General features: G+C 38.0%; 2 protein-coding genes across 3 annotated transcripts; both read left to right on the top strand.

Moving 5' to 3' along the window:
- Positions 1-5,348: 5,348 nt before the first annotated feature.
- Positions 5,349-8,580, top strand: LOC114264805 (mucin-like protein). 2 transcript variants are annotated; one of them, XR_003630116.2, is made up of 4 exons: positions 5,355-6,025; positions 7,322-7,511; positions 7,602-7,689; positions 8,221-8,580. XR_003630116.2 is itself a non-coding variant. In XM_028205527.2 (3 exons), the coding sequence occupies exons 1-3, from the start codon at positions 5,436-5,438 to the stop codon at positions 8,425-8,427; spliced, it is 987 nt and encodes a 328-aa protein (XP_028061328.2). In that variant the 5' UTR covers positions 5,349-5,435; the 3' UTR covers positions 8,428-8,580. The 2 variants fall into 2 exon arrangements, 1 of the variants encoding a protein (XP_028061328.2); XM_028205527.2 differs by lacking the exon at positions 7,602-7,689 and having other exon boundaries at positions 5,349-6,025.
- An 898-nt stretch (positions 8,581-9,478) lies between these two features.
- Positions 9,479-11,747, top strand: LOC114264804 (Pentatricopeptide repeat (PPR) superfamily protein). Its single transcript, XM_028205526.2, has one exon. The coding sequence runs from the start codon at positions 9,658-9,660 to the stop codon at positions 11,431-11,433; it is 1,776 nt and encodes a 591-aa protein (XP_028061327.2). The 5' UTR covers positions 9,479-9,657; the 3' UTR covers positions 11,434-11,747.
- The last annotated feature ends 153 nt before the right edge of the window (positions 11,748-11,900 follow it).

Here is an 11,900-nt window from a genome sequence, read left to right as displayed (position 1 = left end):
GCTCATTATGAGATTAAGTCCAGCACCATACAAATGTTCCCATCATTCCATGGACTAACTCTTGATGATTCTTACAAACATTTGAATGAATTTCTGGAAATTTGCTCGACAGTGAGGATCCAGAATTTCACAAATAAGGCCTTAATGTTGCGATTGTTTCCATTCTCATTAAAGGATAAAGCCAAACACTGGCTGAATTCCTTACCTGCTAATTTAATCACAACTTGGGACCAATTACAGCAACGGTTCTTGGAGAAGTACTTTCTCATAGGTAAAACCAACCAACTTAGGCGAGCCATCACAAACTTTGCTCAAATGGATGGCGAGCAATTCCACGAGACGTGAGAAAGACTTTGAGACCTTCTCCAACAGTGTCCCCACCACCAAGTGCCTAATTGGCAACTTGTTCAAACATTTTATTATGGCTTAACTAAGCCGCACCGCCAAATGGTGGACTCATCCTGTGGTGGGACATTCATGTCCAAAAATGATGCTGAGGCATGGTAATTGTTTGAGAACCTAAGTGATAATTCCCTTCACCATGCCTCCGCAGCCTGGCAAGTCTGGTAACCAGTAGTTGGAGCCCCGAAAAGAGGGGGCATTTATGAGGTCGGGCAAAACCTAGAGTTAGCCCAATAAGTAGAGGCATTGTCCCACAAAATGGACCAATTATTAGCTGCGGGACATGCCCCTACCCAACAAGATCAGCCTCAATTTCGCGAGGCATGTGTTATTTGTGCGAACCCTGCTCATGACTTGAGTGAGTGCCTTTCAGCATCACAATTTCCGAAGTTAGTCCAAGAGCATGTGAATGCGGCTCAAGGATTCTCCAACCCGGGTAATGACCTATACTCCAACACATACAATCCGGGATAGAGAAATCACCCAAATTTTTCATAGAGACCCCATTCACAAGGCACTTCTTACAATCCTCCACCACCAAGGCAGAATTTTTATAATTTTGCCAACCAATCATCTTACCGACCACCGTAACCTTATAGGCCCCCACAACCGTACCGGCAACCACAACCCCCGCCTGTTCCTCAGGGCAACTCTGCCTTTGAGACTCATGTGAGGGGTTAGCACCGGTAGTTCACTCCCATACTCACTCTATTGCCAAGCTAGAGGCCCAATTGGGTCAAATGGCTAACAACATGAATTAGAGAGAGGAGGGAAAATTACCAAGTCAAACTGTGGCCAACCCTAAGGGACAATACGGGGCAGAGAGTTCGGGTGGGAACGGAAAGCACCAAGAGTAGGTGTAAGCGGTGATTACTTTGAGAAGTGTGAGAGAGTTAGAGCCTCAGTCAGTTGTGTCTGATGCAACTAGAGCTAAGAAGGGTGACCGCGGTAGTACACCCAATGAGAGCAAGGGTGAGGGGGAAACACTTAAGATGGATGACTTAGTTCCTAACACTTCACATGAGCCCAAGGCACCATATGTACCTAAGGCACCCTTTCCCCAATGCCTTGATACACCGTCCCTTTTTAATAAGAAAGCGACATCTATGGAAGCAATGATGGAGGTCTTTAAACAGGTAAAAATCAACCTCCCCCTGTTGGAGGCGATTAAGCAAGTGCCTTCCTATACCAAATTTCTAAAGGACCTTTGTACGCAAAAGCATAAATCTAGGACAGATGTGTCCCCAAAGGTCCTATTCACGGAGCAAGTAAGCTTCATCCTGTTGAATGACACACCTCCTAAGCTTAAGGACCCGGGTGCTCCAACCATTACATGCATTATAGGGGACCATTTCATTGATAGGGCCTTATTAGATTTAGGGGCTAGTTTCAATTTGTTGGCGTACTCTGTGTACGAGGAATTTGGGCTTGGCAAGTTGAAGCCCACTACTGTTATTCTTCAGTTGGCTAATCGGTCCCTCAAAGTGCCACAAGGCATGATTGAGGATGTGTTAGTAAAGGTTGATAGGTTTTACTTCCCTATTGACTTTTTGGTGTTAGATATGGAACCGGTAGCCAGTTCTAGGAAACAAATTCCAGTGACCTTAGGTTGACCTTTCTTGGCTACGGCCAATGCGTGCATTAATCGTCGTACCGGGGTGATGGAAGTTTCATTTGATAACATGCAAGTGATCCGACGGTGTGCGTGTGTACTATATACTTACCTGGATGTGCACCTACAATCTCTGGTAATCTTCTCTCATTTCTCTTTACTTTTCCATTGAGGACAATGTCATATTCAAGTTGGGAGATGAGGGTTGTATTTTCTTTTGTGCATTTCTATTTGGCTCAATCATTCATGCTTATACCTGTTTCACTTGATTGCATTACTTCACTTGATGTGACTTGTTGCTAGTAGGGTGATGATATTTGTATATGTTAATTGGAGAGCATAGTAGACTTGTATGAAAAGGATTTATTGGGTAGATACTTGCATGTGATGTTTGCACTAGAGGAGTCGTTTGTGCTTGTGGTATTAGTACACTTGTCATAAAGTATGCCTTAATTCACATGAACACACTCTCATAGCGGTGACCTCTTTATTATAATCCCTGGTATACATCATTGATAATAGCTAGGGTTGCAGAAAAGAATAAATGAGGAGCCAAGATTCTCTAAAAAAAAAAAAAAAAAGAAAAAGAAAAAAGACTTGACTTGTTTGGGTTCATAGCCTTTTTAACTCGAGTTATTAAGTCCATAGAGGTGTTTTTACACCTAGTGCCCTAAAACCGTCTGGTTTGGAAGTCATTGACCCAATACTTGCTACATGGGTTAATTAGAAAGCTTAAGAAACTTAGACATTACACAGTTAAGGAAAAAATAAGGAGAATGACTTGTTCGGATTCATAACATTCTCAACTCGAGTTATTAAGCCTGTAGGAGTGTCTCTACACCTAGTGCCCTAAAACCATCTTGTTTGGGAGTCATTGGCCCAATACTTGCTACATGGGTTGATTAGAAAGCTTAATGGATCAGGACATTGCACAGTCATTAAAATAAAAAATAAATAAATAAATAATTTGAGAATCTTGGCTGCAACAGGTTAGTTTTTCTGTATATATTGGGTGTTATTATGAGTTGCACTGGGCTATTATAGTCGACAGATAACTAATATGGAAATTGCACTTTATACCAAAGGTACTGATGATTTGTCTACTAGCATGTACAAGTACAGGGGACTTTACTTTTGTATCAATTGAATTGTGGTTTTGACTAAATAGGTTCCTTCATGCTTGTCCACTGTGCCTTTAATGACTCATTATGTTTTAATATCACACTGTAGTGGCACGTAAGTTGATTGTTAGGTGGAGTAGTGTGGTTAATTGTTGGGCGTATATGAATATGAAAATGTTTGTGGGTATCATTTTTGGAAACCTTCACGAGGCTTTACTTGTCCACTTGGGGTAACTTTTTAAAGGCTTGTTGCATATGCTAAATGCAACTGTTTTCCCACGAAAGAGGGAGTAACTAGATTTTGTTTAATTTAATTTTATTTTTATTACTTGCTTGAGGACTAAATGCAACCGTTTTCCCACGAAAGAGGGAATAACTAGATTTTGTTTAATTTAATTTAATTTTTATTACTTGCTTGAGGACTAGCAAGTTGTAAGTTGGGGGATGTGATTAAGGCCGAATTATACATCATTGAGGCCGTTAATTAGGATCTCTTAAATTCACTTACTTGTCAAAATTTATACTTTATATGTGTTGAATATCAATCAGGTTGTACATAGTCGGAGCATAAAATGGGCAAAAAGGCATAACTTGGAGAGAGTCGACTTTCCCGCACGTGCGTTGACTTTTTATGGGAAAACGTGCCAGATGTTTTAAACTTGTTTGGAAAGACACTAGAGGTATAAATAGGCAAGAAAAAGGTTGGATTAGGGTTCAGAAGTTGTTTTGTCAAGAAAGGAAGGCTAGGGTTTGAAAGGAAAAGGAACTTGAAGCTTCAAATATGTCTCCCATGGTGGTTTCTTCTCCATCTACCTCCTTCCACTCCTCCATGAGTGGCTAGTCTCCTTTTTTAGGGTTTTGATGAAACCCTAGCCATGTAATTAATTTTTCTTTTTGATTTTCAATTATGTAAAGGTTTGAACAATTGTATGGTATTTTAGAAGTTTTATATATACACTTTCCATTATTTCTTCAAATATTCAACTTTCTGTGATTGTTGAATGTTTTCCATACAAGAGTTTTCTATTCTTTCACATTCAAGGTATGAAACGAATCATACTACGAGGGACGAGTCGTGTCACTACCCTAGTTTAGAGTGAACGATTCGTACTACTTGAGATGGTTCGTGCTCGTATATTGAACGTGATGATTTTCTTGTTAAATGCTTTGAACTTGTAGTTGCAAAGCATTATTCTGTTCGAACCATAACATAATTGATTTCAATTGGAAACCCTAATTACGTGACTAGTGGTGGACTTAATGCCTTAGGTTTTTCCCCAATTCAGTAAATCCACTTTCAGTTATAATTGATAATTTAATTATTTGGTTTAATTTATTCGTTATTAAATTAGGTTATGATCAATCATTATTTTCATCAAAATTAATTTAGGAATTTATCAATTAAATTAGTTTAATTTCACAATTGTCCTTGTGGATCGATACATGTACTTGCCATTATTCTAAAAGAATTTGGTATAGTTTAGTGATTTATTTTTGGTGTGTTCAACGACCCATCAATAGAAAAAAGATTCAATTCCACCAAGAGTGTAGCGAAAAGTTACTTCGTTGATTACTTGCCAGAAAAGTTGCTTCTTCTTCGACGAAACCAACCGGAGTTGAACAATCTAGGGCACTACAATCAGATTGCGTCGCCGGATTTAAGTTGATGAATTTGCAGATTCAGAGAGAGAATTACGTGATGTTGATGAACTCGATGGCATTTTCAACTTTGAATTTGGATTTGGATTCCGATTCGTTTTTGGAAGAGAGATTTGGGGATTTGATCAAGTGAGGTTTGGATTTAGAGAGAGAAAGAGAAACGAAATAAGTAAGACATAGATAGAGAAATGAGATTTGATTTGAGAGAGTCAAATTTCTCTGTGATATATGTGTGTAAAATTGAGGGACCTTAAACATTATAAAATAATATTATGGATCTCTTCTATTACTAAAAATGAGAGAGAGACCTTAGACTAATTTTCTATAAATTTATCTATGATTATATCAATTTGTTTGTGAAAATTGAAATTTTTTATATCAAAAGAAATTTTCCCGTGAAAATATTAAAAAAATCTAAATACTATAAAAATATTATATATTATTTACCTTATAAAATATTAATATCAAGACTTTAAAAACAAATTCCTTAAAATTTTTTTGAACTCACAAATTCCTTAAATTTACTAATAATCTAATGAACCTTAAAAATAAATGAATAAATAGAATTGAGGAACTGAAATATTACGCAGGCCCGATACTGCAGACAAGAGAAGACAGCAGTCTGCAAAACTTTTCCCAAAATGATGAATCCAGTTCGCAGAATTTCCTCTATAATCCGAAACCCCCTTTTCAATCCCACCACCACCACCACCACCACCACCCTCCTCCTCCACCACCACCACCACCACCACCTCCGCCGTCCACTGTCCACCACCGGCAAGAGCGGCGGCGACGAGTGGAACGACGCTTGGGAGTCCGCCTGGCTCCCCGAAGACCTCTCCGGCAACAACCGTCCCCCATGGGAGACCGACGTCAACTTCTCCGACAACCCTTCCGCCGCCACTCCTCCACTCCTGTCCTCCGACGCCGACGCCGAGACGAAGGCCTTCGTCGAGGACATGACCGAGAATTGGGACCAGAGAAGGAAGAGCTCGAAGATCCAACAACAACAGCAACAGCAACAGAGACAGCTAGGGAAAAATCAGAAAGAAGGGAATTCGCTTTATGGATTGGAGAATGTGAAGAGGGATTATAGGTTGAAGAAGCAGAGGGTTCATGCTGGCTTGTGGGTCAAAGAGATTGAGAAGCAAGAGGAGGCTAAGTTGGTTGATTCCATTGGCGGTGGTGGTGGTGGAGATGATATCGAGAGATTGCTCGATAGCTGCTCTGAGTATGCCTTCTTCTTCCTCTCTCATTTACATTTATTCATATATATAAATGTATTGTTGGTGGATTGTATTATGTATATGTAATTTGATGTTGAATTTTAATGGGTAAGTTATAGTTTGTTCTTTTTGAATTAGGTATTGTTCAAATATGTGATTCTTGTTAGTCAGTCTACTACATTGATGACTGTTAGGGCTACTCAGCTCCACCTGTGTTCATTTTCTTCATTTGAAATCGCTTCGTTAGGTAAATAAACTTGAACAATTTACTATTTCGCTGACTCGTTTAGTAAACAAATTAAACTTAAACACTTGAAGCTTGTTAAGTTTTCAAGATAAACTTGAATAACCTATTACTTAATTCAACTTGGCTCATTTATAGCCCTACCAGTAGGTAGTTGTGCAGAATGGGGGTTTCTCTTGTGAGAAATTGTAACCCTTGGTAGGATTATAGTTGTGGATGGTCTTAGTCCTATTTGAGGTAGCAAACTTAGTGATTGATTTGGGTGAATGGACCATTAACAAGTAGTCAAGTTTCCTCCAAATAACCGAGGAAGAATATGAATGAGATCACTGATCATTAAGTCATGAAACAATGTGCTCTGGGGAAATGAGGATATTTATTTAAAAAATCTAAATACTATTGAAAGTACAGAGATACCACGTATGTTGTCTCAAACAAGATGGAGTGAGTAAATTTCATGCAAGTTCATATGATCATCTCCCTTGTAAGATATCAGAATATGCTGCATTATTTGTTGGCCGTTATGTATGTCAAGAAGAGTTTCATTTCCCTTATTATGCATTTTAAATATTTTTAAGCTCTTAAAATCCCTTTAAAGAAGCACCTGATATGTCAAAGCAGCTTGAAGCCCTGCAACTCACGCATACTGAAAGGGAAAACGAAGGCCATTTCAAGCATTTTCCGTAGAGTACCAGAAAAGCCGTATGAGCTAACTAGATATCCATATGCATAAATGTAGATGAGGATTGTATTATTTTAACTGTTTTTCTGTTCATTAGGACATGAAAATCCATGCTAGCGGAAAGTGGTGTTAGTGTTCTACATCACTTCTCTCTTCTAAGCCCTTTGCAAAGAATTCAAAACTACTTAAATTAATATTCTGTCATCAATGGCCAGCCATAATAACTCACTTGAATATTAAAGCTTACTTTTAATTTAATATCCCGACACATCTAGCTTGTTGAAAATAGAATGTGTGCATAGTGTGTCTGGAGTAACATGTATGGGGCGTCTTGCTAAGTAAGCTCTCTTTGTTCAATATCTTCAATAAATGTAGGATTTTCGACTCTCCCAATGACGACTTGAACAACTCAAAAATCCCAAGTTCGTCTGAGTTAAAAAACAAGCCTGATGGTTGGGAAACAACAGCAAAAGCTCAAGATGGGAGTGTCTGGGAGATGTCACAAAGGGAAGAAGACATCCTTCTCCAAGAATTTGAACGTCGAATTGCATTCAGCAAATTCCAGGTTTGTCACGCTGTCATTATTATCTCTTCGCCATATGGACACATACACAGGAGAACATACTTTTTTATTTGTTAAATACTTATGATTCAGAGATAGGCAAGCTGCTGAAGAAGGATGCAACCTTTAGTTGAAGGCCCTGAATTACGAACCGCCATTTATCAATATCATTCTATAGTAGGTAAAATGATACTTGATAATCCTAGAACCTTTTCGATCTGGTCTGATCATTAGTTTCCAGTTGGGACCAGGCATGAGCTACTGTGGTTTGAGCAGTGATTGGTTAAATGTATATATTCAAGGAAAAAGTCATAATACCCAATAAAATTTTTAATAATGCTGATGAAAACTCTATTCTTTTTTCCCTCCAGTTGATAAGTGAGATAAATATGCTGAGAAAACACACCATTTGGTAGAGGAATTTTTTTTAAACCTTGATCCTCATTTGCAAGGAGTGTTACCATTGGATTTTGCTATCTTTTTGCAGTCCTATAAACTTTCCCAATTGTTTCAATTAATTGTAGTTCACTCTTAAGGACTGCAATTGGTGCATCTAGGAATTGACTCTGTGATAGATATGTCAAAATGCAGGGTTGTTGAGGACTGATCATGGAGTTTCAACGTATTCATGATATTACTCTATGATGATATGATAGTCTCTCTTTTCCTCTATCTTCCTACTCTTTCTTATTTTCTGTTAACTGCAATGCAGATAGCTAGTTTTATCAAGACTCATATATTTAGCCGGAGGAGACCTATTGATGGTTGGAAACACATGATAGAGGAGATAGGACCAAATGCCAAGAAAGGGAAGGGTAGCGTTTCAAGGTTACCCAGTCTATCCGATGCATCAACTCAACCATTCAAGGAAGAGAAGTCGCATATTACAAGCCGCATCACCTCCTATAAGGGGAGATAGTTTATGTATTCAAAGATGATTGCAGTGGGAATGTTGAGTATTATGTATCGTCATGTGTGACAATTTTTGGTCTCTTGGTTGCGCAATTTGTGATTGTAGAATCGGATAATAACCCTTCAATTTCTGCTGAATCTATGATCATGTTCTTTCTCATACGGGTCTTCCACCAATGTAACTTTGTATTTCTTTCATTTCTTTGGTGTTTTTTTGTTTGTTTTGTTTTGTTATGTCTTGTTTTTGATATCTAAATGATATGCACACATCCCAATCTACACTGTATTCTTCTTATTTCCTCATGCTTTGCAAATGGTCTGTTTCTTGCACATTCACTACTGTCTTCTTTCTTATCAAGAGATGGAAACACAGATAGTGGAATCTCAATCCACTTTGCAAACATGAGAAAGTAGCAAAATGTATTGGGTGTGAAAACCTCACTACAATTAGAGGAACAGTTTTTTACTTGCACATAAACTACTCACAGAACTAGACACAATCTTCTTTTACATGTGTGTCAGACCCATGTCATGTGAATATTGTGTTTAGTGTTTTGATTAGTTTCTATACTCTTAGACTTCTTATTTTATTTATTTATTTATTTATAGGAAATGTAGAATTTGCTCATTGTTAGCCAAACTTTGGTAATAATTTTGGGAGATGATGTTATTGCTAGATCTTGTGGGGATTGTATTAGAAGGTTGGCACATGAAAATCCCACAACATTGTGTTCAAAGATCAGAAGAGGAGCTTTTACAAATTCGCACAACAAGGCCACATTGGGAGGCTTCCTAAATGCTTTTCCATTTATTTTTATTTTTATTTTTATTGTTACAATGGAATTAAAAGAAAATTGGAATATATATTTTTTTAATTTATTACATATTTAATCATATAAAATTAAATTTTATTACCACATCATTATAAATATATTCATAAAATTCATTATCTTATATTTTAATTATTAATATTTATAACGTTTATTATTTTTTTGTAAATATATTTTCTAATCACACTTACGTGTAATTCCCATAAATTAAAACTGACATCCACGATTTTCTTTCCTTTCCTGTCATTTCCCTCTCTGTTTTCTGTGCAACCAAGCAGTGGAGATGCATCCCCCAAAGCTCTTAAAAAAAATTCTGAAATCGAACTGAAGCAATCCTCAGTGAGAGAGAGAAGAAGAGCAGACACTCAGTATGTATGTAAAAATCACCTCTTTGGAGCTGACTAGTGATGATCATAACAATCAATTCGTTCCTAAGATTCAATCCCAAATTTTGTCTCACATTCCTTCACCCAAAACACTACCACAACTCTGTTCTTTCAGAAGATCAAAAGCTCATAGCCCTATTGAAATCTTGCAAAAAAACCTCTCAACTCTCTCAAATCCATGGCTCACTGATCAAGTCTGGTCTTGACGTTGTACCTTTCACACTGAGCAAGTTTCTTGCATCTTCAATAATGGTAAACATAGATTATTCAGCTTCAATCTTTAAGCATATTCAAAACCCAAATCTTTTCATGTTCAATACAATGCTTAGAGGCTATTCAATTAGTGATGACTCAAAACAAGCTTTGTTCCTCTTCAATTACATGAGGTCTCAAAATGTTTTGCTAGACCAGTTCTCATTTATATCAACCCTTAAATCTTGTGCTAGGTTGTGTGCTATTTGGATTGGTTTGGGTATTCATGCTGTTGTTTTTCAATCTGGGTTTTGTTTTGTTAATCTAAACAATGCCCTTTTGCAATTTTACTGTGTTTGTGGGGAGATTGGAGATGCCCACCAACTGTTTGATGAATTTTCTCAAGAAAGTGATTTGGTTTCTTGGAATACTTTGATGGGTGGATATCTTCATGCAAATCAGACTATTGTGGTTGTAGATTTGTTCCGGCAGTTGCGTAGGGCTGGTTTGAGAACTGGTGTCAGCACCGTCTTAAGTGCTTTGACTGCTTTTGGTAATCTAGGGTTTGTTTTGGGAGGAGAATCACTTCACGGGTACTCCATCAAGACTGGGTTTTTGCTAGATGTGAATGTGGTTACTGCTTTGATTTCAATGTATGGAAAAATTGGTTTAATCGATTCAGGACGAAGGCTTTTCAATGAAGTTTCTGTACATGATATTGTCTTATGGAACTGTTTAATAGATGGGTATGCTAAAAATGGCTTACTAGAAGAATCACTTGCTTTACTACAGTTAATGAAATGTGAACAACTGAAACCAAATTCATCTACACTGGCAGGATTGTTTTCGGCTTGTGCTGCCTCAGGAGCTCTAGCTTTAGGTCAATGCGTACATGACTACGTGGAGGAGGACCGTTTAGTGTTGGATGAGATTCTTGGCACGGCTTTGGTAGATATGTACTCCAAGTGCGGGTTGTTGAACAAGGGCATTGATGTTTTCAATAGGATGGAGAGTAAAGACATAAAATCTTGGACAGCCATGATTTCCGGTTTTGGAATTCATGGGCAGGCAAAAAATGCTGTTGCATTCTTTCATTGGATGGAGGACGAGGGCTTTATACCTAACGAAGTCACTTTCTTGGCAGTTTTAAGCGCTTGTAGCCACGGAGGGCTGGTGACTGAGGGGACAAGCATTTTTGAGAGCATGGTTCGAGACTATGGCTTGACACCTAAGGCCGAACACTATGGATGTGTGATTGATCTATTGGGCCGTGCAGGGTTGCTAGAGGAAGCATATAAACTGATCAAGGGATTGCCTAGTGAATGTGATGCAATTGCCTGGCGTGCGTTACTTGCAGCGTGTAGGGTTCATGGGAATGTTTGTCTGGGGAAAAGTGTGAAGAGAGTGTTGGAGGAAATTTATGATGAACACCCTGCTGATTCGATCATTCTTTCTAGTACTTATGCAATTGCAGGGTGGCTGCCAAATAATATGAGCGTGTGGGAGACGAAGGGAGGAGAGAGAATGAGAGAGGATGAATGTAGGGTGATTGGAATTAAAGAAGCTGGATGTAGCACAATTGAAGTGGAGAGTCAGGGTAGATAACAGAGCTGGGATGATGGAAGGTGGCTGGATCTTTGGGAAATTATTTGAGTCCTTTTATTGACTTCCAGGACCTTCAAAACAACGTTTTGAATACTTGGTTGGTAAGATCATTCTTTGAACTTGCTTACCATTTGTTTCAGAGATTTTTTTCTCTTCATTTTTTGGCTTTTAGTATGACAAGAAACTTTTTTTTGTAGTCAACGGAAAACAAGTTTAATTGGACAGAAAATGTTTTTTAAAGTCCTTGTTGCCTACCACCACAAAAATAAAATAAAAAACTAAAAAAGAGAAAAAAGAAGAAGGCACTTGATTTATGGTCTTGTATTTTTCATCTGACATATCTTCTCTGCCATGTAACATTAAAATCAATAACATTAAATTTTTTTGAAATCCTCAAAATTATCAGACACAGAAACTGCAATAAACCAACCGGCTTGTGAATGGAGACAAATCATTTTGTGTCTGGA

Source organism: Camellia sinensis, chromosome 5, assembly GCF_055761805.1.
Source record: "Camellia sinensis isolate YWXY chromosome 5, ASM5576180v1, whole genome shotgun sequence".
NCBI lineage: Eukaryota > Viridiplantae > Streptophyta > Magnoliopsida > Ericales > Theaceae > Camellia > Camellia sinensis.
The sequence above is the reverse complement of the archived record's forward strand: the minus strand, read 5'-3'. Positions and strand labels throughout refer to the sequence as shown.

Bases quoted from the DNA above. Each gene is read 5' to 3' on its own strand.
- LOC114264805 (XM_028205527.2), top strand. From the start codon at position 5,436: ATGATGAATCCAGTTCGCAGAATTTCCTCTATAATCCGAAACCCCCTT. The intron at 6,026-7,321 runs GTATGCCTTCTT...CAATAAATGTAG, and splicing joins TTGCTCGATAGCTGCTCTGA to GATTTTCGACTCTCCCAATG. The intron at 7,512-8,220 runs GTTTGTCACGCT...ACTGCAATGCAG, and splicing joins TTGCATTCAGCAAATTCCAG to ATAGCTAGTTTTATCAAGAC.
- LOC114264804 (XM_028205526.2), top strand. From the start codon at position 9,658: ATGATCATAACAATCAATTCGTTCCTAAGATTCAATCCCAAATTTTGT.